At 39.4% G+C, this 15,311-nt stretch overlaps 1 protein-coding gene across 3 annotated transcripts in view; it reads right to left on the bottom strand.

Moving 5' to 3' along the window:
* The window catches only part of SLF2 (SMC5-SMC6 complex localization factor 2), a 52,340-nt gene extending 40,053 nt beyond the window's left edge, over positions 1-12,287 (bottom strand). For 2 of the 3 annotated variants that reach the window (XM_054436120.2, XM_054436119.2), the window contains exons 1-5: positions 11,973-12,287; positions 9,150-9,193; positions 7,882-8,615; positions 6,745-6,802; positions 210-1,207 (exon numbers count right to left, since the gene is read on the bottom strand). In XM_054436120.2, coding sequence (XP_054292095.1) covers positions 210-1,207; positions 6,745-6,802; positions 7,882-8,615; positions 9,150-9,193; positions 11,973-12,112 — 1,974 coding nt within the window. In that variant the 5' untranslated portion in view covers positions 12,113-12,287. The remainder of the gene's footprint in view (positions 1-209; positions 1,208-6,744; positions 6,803-7,881; positions 8,616-9,149; positions 9,194-11,972) is intronic. The other variant, XM_054436121.2, reaches the window with a different exon arrangement.
* Positions 12,288-15,311: the final 3,024 nt, after the last annotated feature.

The following is a 15,311-nucleotide window of genomic DNA, read 5'->3' as shown; positions in this document are numbered from 1 at the left end:
TGATCAAAAAAGTTTGGAGACCACTGACTTACAGTAATAAAACTAAAGATATGGAAACTCATTTACCAAACAAGAATTATTCCATTTACAGTACGATTATGAGTTATAATAAATACTACATTTTAAAGTAAGTTCCAATAATCCACCCCTTTCACTAATTAATCATCTTTCCCTCTTCAAGTAAAGATAAATGTCACAGAACTACTTACTGTATAGTCTGATGACTGAGATCTAAGCTCCTTGGAAAGAGCAGGAGGCTTTCCTGTAGTTGCAGGAGTCTGATTGAAGTTCAAAGCCATTATTTCTTCCAGTGACTTTAATGTTTCCTCTTCCTCATCACTGTCTAGGTTGTAACCTAAACTTTCTTCATCACTATCAAAATCACCCCTTAGTTTTCTTTTCAGTGCACTGCTACCTGCATTGGAATTTCCTGAACTCTCTCTTTCTGAAGGGGCTTTATCTGAAGGTGCTGCAGGGCTTGGGACACATGGCACAACTTCCAAAGCAGCAGGGGGAGACTTTGTAGGAGTGCCATATTCTGAGCACAAAGGTCCCCCAGAAATTTTCCCTGAAGATACATTAGAATTGGCCTTATTAGTCTTTGCTTTGTGTTCCTTGTGTTTGGTGGATTCTGTAGAATGCCCAGAACATTCTTTAGATGAGGAACGCTCTTTATCTTTTTTAGAAACTGGAAGAGCACAATTTTTAGCATTTAGTGGTACTAGAGAGGAACCAGCACTTGGAACATGGGAAAGTAAAGGTAGTTTTGTCTCCTTCTCCTTTGTCATGGAGCTAGTGGTTTTATTTTTCTGAAGGTTGCTAGCTTTTTTAATTGCAGACTTTTCCTGAGATAACGGTAAGTGGGGTTTCTGCATCTTAGTCTCCTTAGTACCTGCCACTCGGATTTGGTCACTATTCCTGGTAGAATGGTGGCCAGAACTGCCAGAATTTGAAGGTGCCAAGCCTGCAGAAGAGCAATCAGTTTCATCATTCGGTTCCTTGGATATATCTTCTAAGCGCAACACATCACCAGGTGTCTTCAGTGCAATATGTTTTATAAATTTTTCTTTCTGATGTGGTCCATCAGGACGCTTCTCAAGGAAGGACTCTCTTGCTTTTGGTATCACAGATTCTCTTGTGCTTTTCAGATCTGAGTCCACAGAGTTCCTTTTTCTTTTTTCAGGGAATTTATTCTGCTTAGAGCCTGCTAAAATTTAATTTTTGTTAGATTAGTGAAAAATATACTTTCCAACTTTAGTAAAGTTTATTCAGTGAGTGCCTAGAACACCCTAATGAAAGGTTTAAAATTCTAAGTATTAAGGCTGAGATTAGTCACCATATATGGAATGCAGAAAAAGAGTTAATGTTATTTATCAACTGGATAAATACTGGTGTCCAACAAATTTAAAGCTAATGACAAATGCTCATTTTAATTCCAAAGCTATGAAAAGTTTACCACCTTAACAGAATTAAAGATGCCACTCCCTAAAACAAACTGCATATTTGTACCAAGTTAAGGATTCCATAGGCACTTTTGGAAATTCTTTTAGACCCGGGACTACCTAGTTGCAGAAATGTAACATTTCTACATTTAAATGTATAGTACCTTAAAACACATATAGGATAAACACTTGAACCCCGATAAATGTTAATTTCTCATTAAAAAAAAAAAAAATCACGCTGTATCCCAAAGCAGTACGACTGGTGTACTTACAAAAGGGAAAATTTGGAGACAAAGACAGACATGCACAGAGGGAATACAAGGTGAAAATACACAAGGAAAAGATGCTATGTGACTGGAGTGATGCAGCTGTAAGTCAAGAAATGCCAAAGATTGCAGGCAAACGCCAGAAGCTAGAAGAGTTAAGGAAGTATTCTCCCCTAGAGTTGCCAGAGACATCATGGCCCTATTGATATCCTGATTTCAAACTTCTAGCTTCCAGAACTGTGAAACAATAATTTCTGTTGTTTTAAGCCACCCTGGTTTTGGCACTTTGTTATGGCAGCCCTAAGAAACTAACATAAGCTATATTTATTATAGCCCCATCCAGAAGTACTTTAATAACCACATACATGTGAATGAACCAGTTTTTAAAAATTCATATTGTGGGCTGAGTGCGGTGGGTCACACCTGTAATCCCAGCATTTTGGGAGGCCGGAGTGGGCAGATCACTTGAGGTCAGGAGTTTGAGACCAGCCTGGCCAACATGGTGAAACCCTGTCTCTACTGAAAATACAAAAATTAGCCAGGCATGGTGGTGCGTGCCTGTACTCCCAGCTACTCGGGAGGCCAAGACAGGAGAATCGCTTGAACCTGGGAGGTGGAGGTTGCACTGAGCTGAGATGGCGCCATTGCACGTCAGTCTGGGCAACAGAGCAAGACTCCGTTTCAAAAAAAAAAATTTACTTTAATCTGGTGCAGTGGTGTGTGCCTATATAGTCCCAGCTACTCAGGAGGCTGAGGTGGGAAGATAACTTGAGTCCAGGAGTTCAAGACCAGCCTAGGTACCAAAGCAAGACCACCTCAAAAAAACAAAAAAAACCACAAAAAATTCACTATTTGTGCAATCAGTATTCCCCAAACCAGATTTCCCTAAATCAAATTTTCTGCACATGGACAGATGTCTCCACTCCCCAAGAGTTTGCTTTAAAAACCTAAAATGGCTGGGCACAGTGGCTCATGCCTGCAATACCACAACTTTGGGAGGCCAAGGTGGGAGTTCGTGAGCTCAGGTGAAACCCTGCCTCTACAAAAAGTACAACCCCATCAATCCCTTCTCTACTTAGAAAATTTCTTATCTTTTGGCCATGTCAAGTGGCTCATGCCTGTAATCCCAGCACTTTGGGAGGATCACTTGAGCTCAGGAGTTTGAGACCAGCCTAGGCAACATGGTGAAATAGTCTCTACAAAAAATACAAAAATTAGCCGGGTGTGGTGGCATGTGCCTGTAGTCCCACCTACTTGGAGGCTCAGGTGGGATGACCACTTGAGCCCTGTGAGGCTACAGTGAGCTGTAATTGTGCCACTGCACTCCAGCCTGGGCACCAGAGTAAGACCTTGTGTCAAAATGAGTAAATAAAATAAAATAAACCCTCCAAAACCAAACTTGAGAGGCAATTATTATTTGGATAGCTTGATCAATATATAATCTGAAAAATTCAATTTATAAAAATGAAATTAACTAATTAACAAATGCCCTTATCTCTGTTCTTTTACAGATATCTCCCATTACCCGAGGAAATCATTCCATCCCATTCAGTTTTCTGGGGTTAAATGTCTTACAAAAAGGACAGGGGTCACAGGATGAGAAATTAAATGACTAAACAAAAAAGAAGATTTGGGATACTGATTATCATACTTTTAAGTATGGGATTACAAAAAATGAGCTACAGAGCTGCCAGTTTGAGTTTTGTTCCATTTTTCTAGAGAAGTCAGATAATTTAAATATAGCTAGAAATGAGAAGAAATTCCTGCTTTGCTCAGGCATTATCCAGGGTTGATCCAGGAGGAGACAAACACTGTTTGTGGAAGATGTTTAGGATAAGTCAGCTTATTAAGGAGTTTCATCATCTAGAATTAGAGAAAAGTGAATTGGTACTGCAGGTAGGATCCCCTTTAGCAAGCTCTTCAGGTCAGGTGATTAATTGTAAAATGTTCATAATTCTTTTTGTATCCTTTGTCAGCCTGTAGAGAATATTTGTTTTACAGTTTTTCAAATATTTCAAATATACTAATACATAAAATATTCATATAAGAGAGAGATTGAGTTTGTAAAAAGAAAAAAAGGAGGCTGGGCATGGTGGCTCACGCCCATAATCCCAGCACTTTGGGAGGCTGAGGCAGGAGGATTGCTTGAGCCCAGGAGTTCAATGCTGCAAGTGAGCTATAATCTCCCCACTGCACTCCAGCCTAGGAGACAGTGAGACTCCATCTCAAGAAAAAGGAAAAATCCAAAGGCCATTAATAGGTGATTGGTTATTTATCAGTTATGAAATGTACTAGCAATGGATTAAATCCTCAGAATTCAGCCAAAAGACAGGGCTCTAGAAGACCAAAGGGCCAAATGCCTATTCTAACATTACTTCTGAAATCCCTGAACTTGTATGTGATTAATGATTGTGTGATTATGTACATTACCATGACAATTGATTAAGTGTATTAACAAGATGAACAAGACATATCATCTGGATTTTTATTTTATTTTTTTTGAGATTGAGTCTTGCTCTGTCACCCAGGCTGGAGTGCAGTGGCACCATCTCAGCTCACTGCAACCTCCACCTTCCAGGTTCAAGCAATTTTCCTGCCTTGGCCTCCTGAGTAGCTGGGATTACAGGCTTGGGCACCATGCCCAGCTAATTTTTGTAATTTTAATAGAGACGAGGTTTCACCATGTTGGCCAGGCTGGTCTCAAACTCCTGACCTCAGATGATCCATCTGCCTTGGCCTCCCAAAGTGCTGGGATTACAGGCATGAACAACCGTGCCTGGCTTAGATTTTTAATAATTTTGCTATCAGACACAATAAGCATTCTTCATGCTATCTAGATTGAAATATCCCCTTGTCCTTTACATGTTGAAATTCTGTTGATGTTAGTCAATTGAAGTATAAATGTATATTTATTAAGAGTATAATGCTATAATTATTAATGATTATGAAATACATGCAAAAATGTTAGTAATAAAAATGTAAGTGAAGGCAACCATCATAAGTCAGCCTCTGAAAATATGTAGAAAGCATCTTTTCCAAGCAGTACTCAAAAACTTTGCTAGGTGGGATTATATAAATGAAACTACTTTAGCCACCATGAATGAAATTTGCAAATCCAGGAAATGAAAAGATTTTTTCAAATCTTAAGTCAGAGAAAAAAGAAAAGGAATAATGTGGTAGCCACACCACCAGCAGCAGCCCCTTATATGAAATAATATTTTGTTCTTCCACTAACTTTGGTGCAAAGTGATCATGTATTTAGTATTAAAAATGTGAAATACAGTGAGTGCAGAAGCAATCTCCTCACTGAGAAATTCCTGTTCTTCTACAATAATGTCAAAATTCACTAAAATTTGGCCATAAAATCAGCAACATTATAAAAATTAAATAAACAAAAAACACATAAAACTTTAGATTTATTCCTGTATCCTAGAAGTTCCTTCTATAATGGTAAAATATGGTTTCAGCCTTGGCTGAAGATTGATTTTACTAGTTGAGAGTTCTTGGTCAAAATGCAATGCACCTCTAAAATATAAATAAAATGAAAGAGTAGATGAAACCTGAAGGAGGAGTTAGAACTCTCTCTCTGTACTTTGGCTTTTCCATCTCTAGAAGTAAACCACCATATAAAGTTATGAGGTTCAAACGAATTAAAAGCACATAAAATGGCATAGCACACAGTAAGTACTCAATGAAAGTCAGCTATTATTATCATGTCCAATGTATCTTACTGAATGTGGGAATTTGTTTTTCAAAATGTATAGTCACATCAGGAAAAAAATCGGATACACCAGACTATTAACTGTTGTTAGTTGTGGAGACCTTTCATTTCTTGTTGCAAACTTCTGCAGTGTTTGCTTTTTTAATCTTCTATTTTCTAGTTTTAAAAAAAGATAAAATGTACTGAATTAACAGATGTTATTTTATATTTTTTTCAATCAATAAATGCTAAAAGTACAAACCAATGTCATGTAGATATCCTTGAAATTTAGTATTAAAAAGGGATCCTTGGATTTGAAATATTAGAGAACACTGCTTTTTATCATGGTAACAGTTTCAACCTTATACAAAGCATCTTCAACATAATACCAACACCTCAGTCTACAATTCCAAGATTATAAGATTATGTTTCCTAGGGGCCCGGTGCGGTGGCTCATGCCTGTAATCCCAGCACTTTGGGAGGCCGAGGTGGGCAGATCACGAGGTCAGGAGATTGAGACCATCCTGGCTAATGTGGTGAAACCCCGTCTCCACTAAAAATACAAAAAATTAGTCGGGCGGGGTGGTGGGCGCCTGTAGTCCCAGATATTTGGGAGGCTGAGGCAGGAGAATGGTGTGAACCCGGGAGGCGGAGCTTGCAATGAGCTGAATCACACCACTACACTCCAGCCTGGGCGACAGAGCAAGACTGTCTCAAAAAAAAAAAAAAAAAAGATTATGTTTCCTGATGTAGCCAAGGATTCAGAAGGAAACACTGAATACCAGTATGAGAAACATACTGTTAGGAACTCCTGAAGAAGGCAGAGAAGATTCAAGACAGATTACAAATTATATGTACTAGGTCAGGTGTGGTGGCTAATACCTGTAATCCTAGCACTTTGGGAGGCCGAGGCAGGAGAATCGCTTGAGCTCAGGAGTTTGAGACCAGCCTGGGCAACATGGCAAAACCTCGTCTCTACAAAAATACAAGAAATTAACCAGGCATAGTCACCCACATCTGTAGTCCCAGCTACTCAGGAAGCTGAGGTGGGAGAATCATTCGAGGCCAGGAGGTCAAGGCTTGCAGTGAGTCGTGATCATGCCACTGCATCCCAGCCTGGGTGACAGAGTAAGACCCTGTCTCAAAAACAACCCAAATTGTAAGTACTAGATTCAGGGACTATTCTTTTTTAATATGATTTTACCAAACAATTAATATGAGACATTGAATTCATCCCCAAGAAGGGAACTGCATATTTAAACAAATTTGTTTTAAAAAGCAGTGCCATTAAAATGGAAATTTATTTAGAAATCCATAAATTTAATTTTGATTCTACCTGAAGTAGGTTCCCATGAATCAGAAGAGGATCTTTTTCTTGAGAGATGTCCATTTTCCTATGAGCACAATGAGATAAAATTAATTAAGTGTTGGGGACAGTAAAGAATGTGAAAGCATTCTTCCTAACATTTAAACACAGATTTCTAGATTGAATAAGGCAAGCACCCATATTTGGAGGTAAAGCCTAATGTCTATAATAAAATATTTAAAGATCTTAAGGTTTTTGTCATAAAAATTAAGGGCATTTGTATCATAAACATGTAAAAATATCATAAAAATGAAGTCAGTTTTCATAATGCTGATTTACGTTTATATCAATAATTCAAGAATATCATATTAGAACACTGTATTTTTGAGACAAGGTCTCGTTCTGTCACCCAGGCTGGAGTGCAATGGTGTGATCAAGCTCACTGCAACCTTGATCTCCTGGGCTCAAGTGAGCCTCCCACCTTAGCCTGCTAAGTAGCTAGGACAACAGGCACATGCCACCATGACTGGTTATTTATTTATTTATTTTTAGTAGAGCCAAGGTCTCGATATGTGGCTCCGGCTGGTCTCAAACTCCTGAGCTCAAGCAATCCTTCCACCTAGGACTCCCAAAGTGCAGGAAGCAGGAGGATCGCTTGAGGCCAGGGGTTCAAGGCCAGCCTGGGCAGTATACGGAGACCTGTCTCTACAAAAAAATACAAAAATTAGTCAAATATGGTGGCAGGTACCTGGAGTCTCGACTACTTGGGAAGCTGAGGTGAGAGCATCATTTGAGCCCAGGAGTTTGAGACTGCAATGAGACATGACCATGCCATAGCACTCCAGCATGAGCGACTGAGCAAGACTGTCTACACATAAATAAATAAGACTATACTTGTCTTAAAAAAAAAGAATGCCTACTTTTCTGACTAAAAAAGATCTTTGTTCCTGGTCTGAAAAAACTAAGGATAAGAAACACTGCTTTACTGAGTTCGATGAAGGGCAACTGGAGGAAACCTAATGAAACCAGCTTCTACACAAACTGTGCGTAAGTATTTCCTTCGGGAAAGACATCAATGTGATGTAACAACTCTTAAATATTTTTAAATTTAGTATTCTAAATATGATATAGCAGTAGCAATGCTAATTCAATAATTCTTACACATACCACATTTGACAGATTATTCTTTCCAGGTATGATGTCATTCTGTTTCCTTTGTTCCTGCCTTGGTTTATATTTTCTTTCTATACTAGAAGATTTTAAGGAAAGATTGCTTGCTTCTGAGAAAGAATTCTCGGAGTTGATTCTCTGCTCCATTTGCTCCTTTCTCAACCTCTTTAGTTCTCGTTCTCTGCAGTAAGAAGCTAGTGACAACTGGAATTTAGCTCCCAATGGGCTTTCTCCTGGGTGGTGCCTGGACAGGCTGCTCCTGCTGCTAAGACTTCTGGAGCTGTTCTTGAAGATGTCAGCTTCTGCCACTGTGGTCTGCTTTTTGGAGTCTGCATTGGTTTTGCCTCGATCTCTATCATTCTTCTCATTATTTTCATGAATGAATAGTGACTTCCTTCTCTCTGGGGATCGATGGTTTTTCTTTAGTGACTTCATCTCTTTTGGCAAGTGATACGAAGAAGGAACATAGATATTTGTTCCTTTGGCTAAATATTTGGAGGCTAGTGACACACAAGGCCGACATGACTCATGTATACCATGATCTTCATGGTGCTCTTTAACACCTTTCATGAAAGCTTCTATAATAGGGCTCTTTTCTGGTGGCACCCTTTTGGTTTTAGATTTTTTTGGTGAGGATAGTTTCCTTTCAAACTGCTCTGTCCCTGTGATAGACAATCTACTTCCTCCATATTTGATGTTTGATTTTTGTGGTGAATCCAACATGTGTCTGCCTAAATAGCCAATTAAAACACATACAAATTGCATGTTAGTAAAATATTTAATATTTATCTAAATTATTAAATGTTTAAAATATAAATTAAACTATACTAATGTCACCACAAAAATTTTCAGACCAACAACTTGGATAATGATACACACTTTATTGGGGGGTATAGGAGAAATTAAGACATGATTTATCTGTTAAAAGCCTTAGTTTCATAAAGCTCTCTTTTGGTACATCATATAACCTCCCTATGGCTCTATAAATTACCATATTAGAGAATCAAAATAGTATGTATTATGAACATTAAATTTTTGACTAGAATAATATTTTAAATGTAAGAAAACATAACAGCAAAAAGACTTTCTTCATGATATTTAGAACTTCAGTTTGTCCTTGTAAAACAAAATACTGCATCTTCATTTTATTTTCAATTTTGAACACTACGCTTACTAAAACAGTTTAGAGTAGGTTTTAAAGTTGAATCTGTCTCTCTCCTCACCCCCAAAATAGCCCACAAAAAATGCATCAACAGTGTACATACCTTGTTTTGAAGCTGGTTTGAAGAAATCTATAATTGACTGCTTCCTGAAAATAAAAGCATAATATGGCATCATATAAGCAAATATTAAAACCTTCATAATTCAGATTAAATGGAGAAACAGATTTATAAAATAAAGGCTGGATTTCACTATTTGGTTTAACTAATAAAGTTCTGACAATGGTAACAATGCTTTGCTAAACTGTTCATTAAAAAAATAGAAAATATAACGTATCACTTCCTATAGGAGTTCATTTATAAAAATACAAGTGAGGTTTATATTATTTATAGTACTTAAATAGGTAAGACTGGTGTCTAGACCCAAGGAATTAGTACAGAGTGCTTCTTAAGACTGAAATGTTCACGGCTACATTGTAAAATGCAACATCTTGGGTATCAGCATATGAACCTACTTGTTCTCTGCGGACATTGATACAAAATAATTACTTAGTATCTAAGCACAGCTGCGTTTTAAAATTTAGAATAAAAAGCTAAAAAAAACCTCAATAGATGTATGCCAAATGAATAATGGGGATTATAAAAATGGAGTAAAACTTGAACAGACTCTTATAACAAGAGTAGAACAGTAGATGGTAGAATGGCAATATAGGTGATTTGGCTGATCTAGGGAATCAGCTGAAGAGGAGTTTGCTGGACAAAGGCAGAAAAGAAAAATACCCAACTTATGCTACCCTCTTTATACATTACTTTAAGATGTTAATCTAAGTAACAGCAGAAATTAGAATGAGTTGTCAAAACTAGTTTCAAATTCTTAATTTTTTACCAAAGAATCCTTAAGATAGTTACAAAAATAACACATTGCTTGGGAAAAACACAAGGAGAAAAGGAAGAAAGTTAACAAGAATAACAAAAACCAAATTAATTTTTAAGGATTTCTGTACCGTAAAGACTGGATTTCATTATATGGTTTAACTAATCAAGTTCTGACATTGCCAATAATGCTAAAGTGAAATAGGAACCCATTACCAGAATTCGTATTCTGATTTGTTGACTGTATTTAAGAGTTGTCAGCTGCAAAAAAGGGGATGTTATGATATGCTGAACAAAAAATTAACTTTCTGGTAAATTTTGCTAAAATGTATCATTTTACTGAAAGAGATTAAGCTATAGACTATTGATTTCCCTAAACATTCATCCACTATGAGGTTGGAATGCTCAGTGAAAATTCCAACAATCCAAGTTTCTTGAAGGTTAAGCTTCTTGTACACTTCACTGGTCACATTAGAAGAGCAATGCACATCTTTACTGGTTTATCAAGTCCATCAAGCTTGTTTGAGATGTTGGTATAAAAGCTAAGTGCTTATGAGATGAATATGAGTGACGGGCTATGGAAGAATATATGCATTTGTTTACATAAATTATACTAGGCAAATTAACTCCACTAGAGTAAATGTTGGAGGTTCTGCAAAGGGGAGAAGGATGATGCCTTGTTATTGATTGAGGAGAGATGGGAAGGGACCCAGAAGCCGCTAATTTGTTGCAAACAAGTTAATTCTAAATGCATTTTACTAAATGTAACACCGTATCTTTTCCCTAAAATATTGACTCCTTTTTGATTAATACACCAAAAGAGAAAAAATGGTTTTGGGTAAAACATACAAGAAACCTGTAAAATAACCATGAATGTAACTTTCAAGAGGTAGGTTCTCTAAGTTCATATGCACACAAAGGTCCACTGCTTATTTAACGACTGGCTAAAAACAAAAAAAACAAAAAAAACAAAAAAAAACAAAAAAAAAACCACACACACACAACTATAACAGTTTCACAAACCCTTATCTGAACCTTCTGAGGCCAAATGTGTTTTAGAATTCTGAATTTATCAGATTTTAGGAAGGGGATAACTTGGATGTATTATGGAAAGTCCCCAGTGGGGTCTGGTGCTGCAACCTGTAATCAAATCCACTGATATTTCTTCAGCAAAACATGAATATTCACACTTAATGGGATAAAGACCACAAACAGCCTTACATTAGTTTTAGTCAGATCTGGCTGCCAAGTAAGATGTGCTGCCAAACTTACTGAAAACGTTTGGTTTTCATAGCTTTCTGGCTTTCAGAGTTAAGATAAGGGACTGTGGGCCTGTACCACAGTATTAGTAACATGAATATTGTTAAAACTTACTACAATTTAACTTAAAATAAAAGACAGTACCAAGTTCGTAGGGAATTTAAACTTGTTTTATTGTCAGAGGATGTCATTAGATGAAACTTCCCATCTCATTACATAGCTCCCACAAAATCTTTACAAAAAAATTAGCCTCTTGGAGAGGCGTGAAGTTACTGAAAGAGAAAACACGTCACATTCCAAATCTGCAAGTTCTTTTAAGTATGAATTAGCGTGCACGCTGGACTACAAAGTAATTCGTGGAAGGGATTCCCTCATCACAGGTTACATAATTTCACCCACAACATAGAAAAGGTTTATATTACTAAACCACTAGGATCAGTAGAACTGGCAACGTACAGAAAACGATCTAAATATGCATTAAGCAGTTAGGGTCCCGGGTCAAACTCTTGCAAAGGAAAAAAATCACTTTCTTTCTACCTAAGGCGGGTTCTCCGTAGCTGTCCAGGCTGGTGGTCACTAGACCAAGAGCAGCTGCCCAACTACAGAGAAGCAAACTCCAACTCCCAGAAGCCCCTGCGCGGAGGCGGGGGGCGGGGGGTGGGTTTGCCAGGCCCCGAAACGCCAACGCCTGAGCTCGCGGAGAATGGCGGGAACTGGAAGAGCGGCGGTCTGCAGCCCTCCCCTCATACCCTTGCCCCCGCGACCCGGCCCCTTCTCAAGCCCTCTGCACGGTACCTGTCCCCAGGACTCTCTGTTCTCTTTCCCGCTGCAGCATGGGCGGTACTACCGGGTCTCAGATGGCAGCGCGGGGGCGACGACCCCGGGGCTGGGGATGAGGGGAAACCTGGCCTAGCGGGCATGCAGCGCCTTGTCATGTCGGCGCCGCTGGCGACGGCGGCATGAGCCGTGGCTGGAGAAGTTGGGTGCGTGGTTGCCGTCTTGCTGCTGGGACTCCGGGAGGCTGTCGGAGCAGAGGTGGGCGGCACCCCCTTCTCTCTTCATGGCGGTTCTCTCTTCGGAAGTGACTGCGGCGTGAGCGGGAAGGAACCTGAGGACCAGTAAGGGGCGGGTCTTACTTCATGAGTCACGTCTTGATTGGCTGGCACGGTGGTCATTTCGGTGGTGGCGCAATAGGAAGCCTCAGCCTCTCTGGAGAAGGCGGGGCTTGGGGACGGGGGAGGAAGAAAACTCCCCCTCCCACCCCGTCACATGCACCGAGGGCGCGCGCCTCTGGTGCGGGCCGCCTCGGCCTTGGCCGTCGCGCGGGGGCGGAAAGGCGCGGGCAGCCGCTGGCGGACAGCTGACGACACCCGCCTGGTTGAAGGCGAGGGGTGAGGGTTTGCTGGAGCAAACCCTAGCCCGGCAGCTGCCTTCGTTGAGGATGGCCAATACTTGGGCTTCCTGTGTCACACAATTGTGCCTCAGAAATCCGCAGCTGTTCATTACATCGTCTTTTTAACATCTTAGGCCAAAGTGCCATAATACTGTCACAGTTTCCTGAGGGATCTGCACAGCGCGATCCGAAGACTTGTCCATTCTACGAGGGTTCTTGCTGAGTGTCAGCGGTAGATATTTTTTTGTCTTTAAGAAGAAGAAAAAAACCCCAAAAAACTCCATTGGAATAAAGACAGTTTTTAATCCACAAAAGCATTTTGTTTCTCATGAGTTACCATGAAGTCTCTGCAGCCGACTTCCTTGGAGATTTTTTAAAGGAACAGAAGGTCAGCTTTCAGTTTTCCATGTTAAGCGTGGGCAGCATAGATGAGTAAAAGCTGCCTGCAATCTTCAACCCTCCTTTGTAAAGGGCTTGTGCTCTGGAGGCTGTTGGCCATGGTTTCCTTATAAACCGAGAGACTCGTCAGAGTATCTCTGAACCTCAGCCTCCACATCTGTAAAATGGGCATTTTACTCACTTTTCTAGGTAATTGTAAACCATAAAAGAATGAAGCAGTGTACACTGCACAGTTCAGATTCTCTCATGTAACAAGTACTGAGCAAATTACAGTTTCCTTTCTTTCCCAGATAGATTCCTACAGCGAATTTTACTTCTTTACAAAATCTTCCAGAGACAGGTCAAATACTGTTGCAATAACTGTTAACAACCAAAATATCAATTTCAAGATATCCAAGCTTTAATTGACAGTTATTTAATCAGTTGGATGGAAAAAAATCTTAAATGATGTAAAATAATTTGGATTGGTCTTTCAAGTTTATTGTATAGAAATTGAACTATTGGCCTGATACAGTTGCTCACATCTATAATCCCAGCAGTTTGGGAGGCCAAGGCAGGTGGATAGCTTGAGCCCAAGGAGTTGGAGACTAGCCTGGGCAACATAGCAAGACCCTGTCTCAAAAATACATGAATTAATTAAAATTTAGAAAAAACGAAATTGAACTGTTCTGGTCACTAAGCATGCCTGATTGACTCCAAGTTCACCTCCTTTTCCCTTCCCCTTTAGTCCCCGGGAGGAAGAATTAATAAGGAATAAAGTGGACAAAAAGCTGGCAAAGTAGAGGGTCGAAGGTAAACAGTGAATATACAGGTTTCACGTTCACCTCAAAAGCACATATGTACAGCTGTATACTAGGTAGTGGTGGCGGAAGAAGGGAAGTGCCAAAATAGAGGGAGAGGGTACTTTTCTGCTCCTAATAGCTGAGAATTTACTATACCTAACATTGTTTTTTACATTAAAAAAAAATAGATGCCCAAAATGTGTTGAATGACTTACACATTTGTATTTTACATGTATTATTTTCTATCTCTTAGTGCTTTCTGTTGGATGTTTTTACACTAGGAAGTTTCTGTACTATAACAGAGCACATCTACAAAACATTTAATCCGATTCGTTTCGTTGCATGCCTAATCGATAAAGAGTAATGCATAAAAACATATTCTGCATGATCATTTAGTTGCTTTTCTTGGATTATAGTACTTGAATCATCCAGTCTCCAAAGTATCACTTTAAAGCCTGTACTCAAACTACCAAACAATAGTTTTCTCATTTTCTTAATCTGAGTAACAGATTATGGAGTTAAGTGAGGCAAGAAATCCCTCGATCAATAAATGGAGATGGAGTCTAATGAAAACACAATTTTAAAAATATCTTCTTAACAGGAAGTAGTTATCTAAATCCTCAATAAGCATCAAGACTCTTCTTTGTTTAAACTGTGTATGAAAGTGGTACAGATTTGGGTTGTAGGGTGAAATATGTTCAACATACTAATAAGAACCCAGGGAACTTCTAGGGCCTAGGGCTCTTCTCCACCTCCCACCGCCAAATAGTATTGGACAGTCTATTTTGTGTTTATATCCTTCCTCCTAGTTTAAATGTGTACGTGTATACCATGCATGCGTGCGCATGCACACACATTTGTTGTAAGGGTTTTTTACACTTTAATTTGTAGTGGGCTAAAAGGAGATGACCAGGAAACTGTACACTAGGTAAAAGATTCAAGGAGTTCAGATGCGTGCTTAGGAGGAGCTAATAGGGGAGAGAAAACTAGGATGGCAGTGGGGATACTGGGGGGAAAGGACATTGAACAATGTAACCAAACCCAATTAGAGACTTAAGACAAAACTTAGCTGGGATTTGGAAAAAAAGAGAAATTAAGGCTGGATGACCATAAAAGGCTAGTTTGGGAAGATTTCTGGGCATGGGGATGGGATGAGGATGCAAAGATTGAAGAAATGGAGTGGCTTCTTTGCACAAAGCTTCTGTGGGGGTACAGCTCAGCTCAGTTTAGCACCCTGCCTTGTTAAAGACAACAGGAGGAGGGGGCTCTGGCCTTGATGAGAAGGAATGGGACAGCAGCAGAAACAATGTTACATGAACAACAGATCAAGTTTGCTGGGAAAATCAAGCCCAACGTGGGAGTTCCTGAGAGGAGTGACAGTATAACTCATGCCAGAGATCTTAAGCAGTCACACAGAGAAAACAGCTTGGGCAGATTGGTTCACACAGTACCTTAGCAGGCAGGGACTGAGAACAAAAGGTCAGTAAGTGACAGAGAATGTTACCAAAAAGCAAAGAACTCTAAAAGTAATTTCTGATTGTACCCAGTAATAAATTTTTG

Source organism: Pongo pygmaeus, chromosome 8 (assembly GCF_028885625.2).
Source record: "Pongo pygmaeus isolate AG05252 chromosome 8, NHGRI_mPonPyg2-v2.0_pri, whole genome shotgun sequence".
In the NCBI taxonomy this organism is placed as follows: Eukaryota; Metazoa; Chordata; class Mammalia; order Primates; family Hominidae; genus Pongo; species Pongo pygmaeus.
This window is presented reverse-complemented; position numbering and strand designations above follow the sequence as displayed.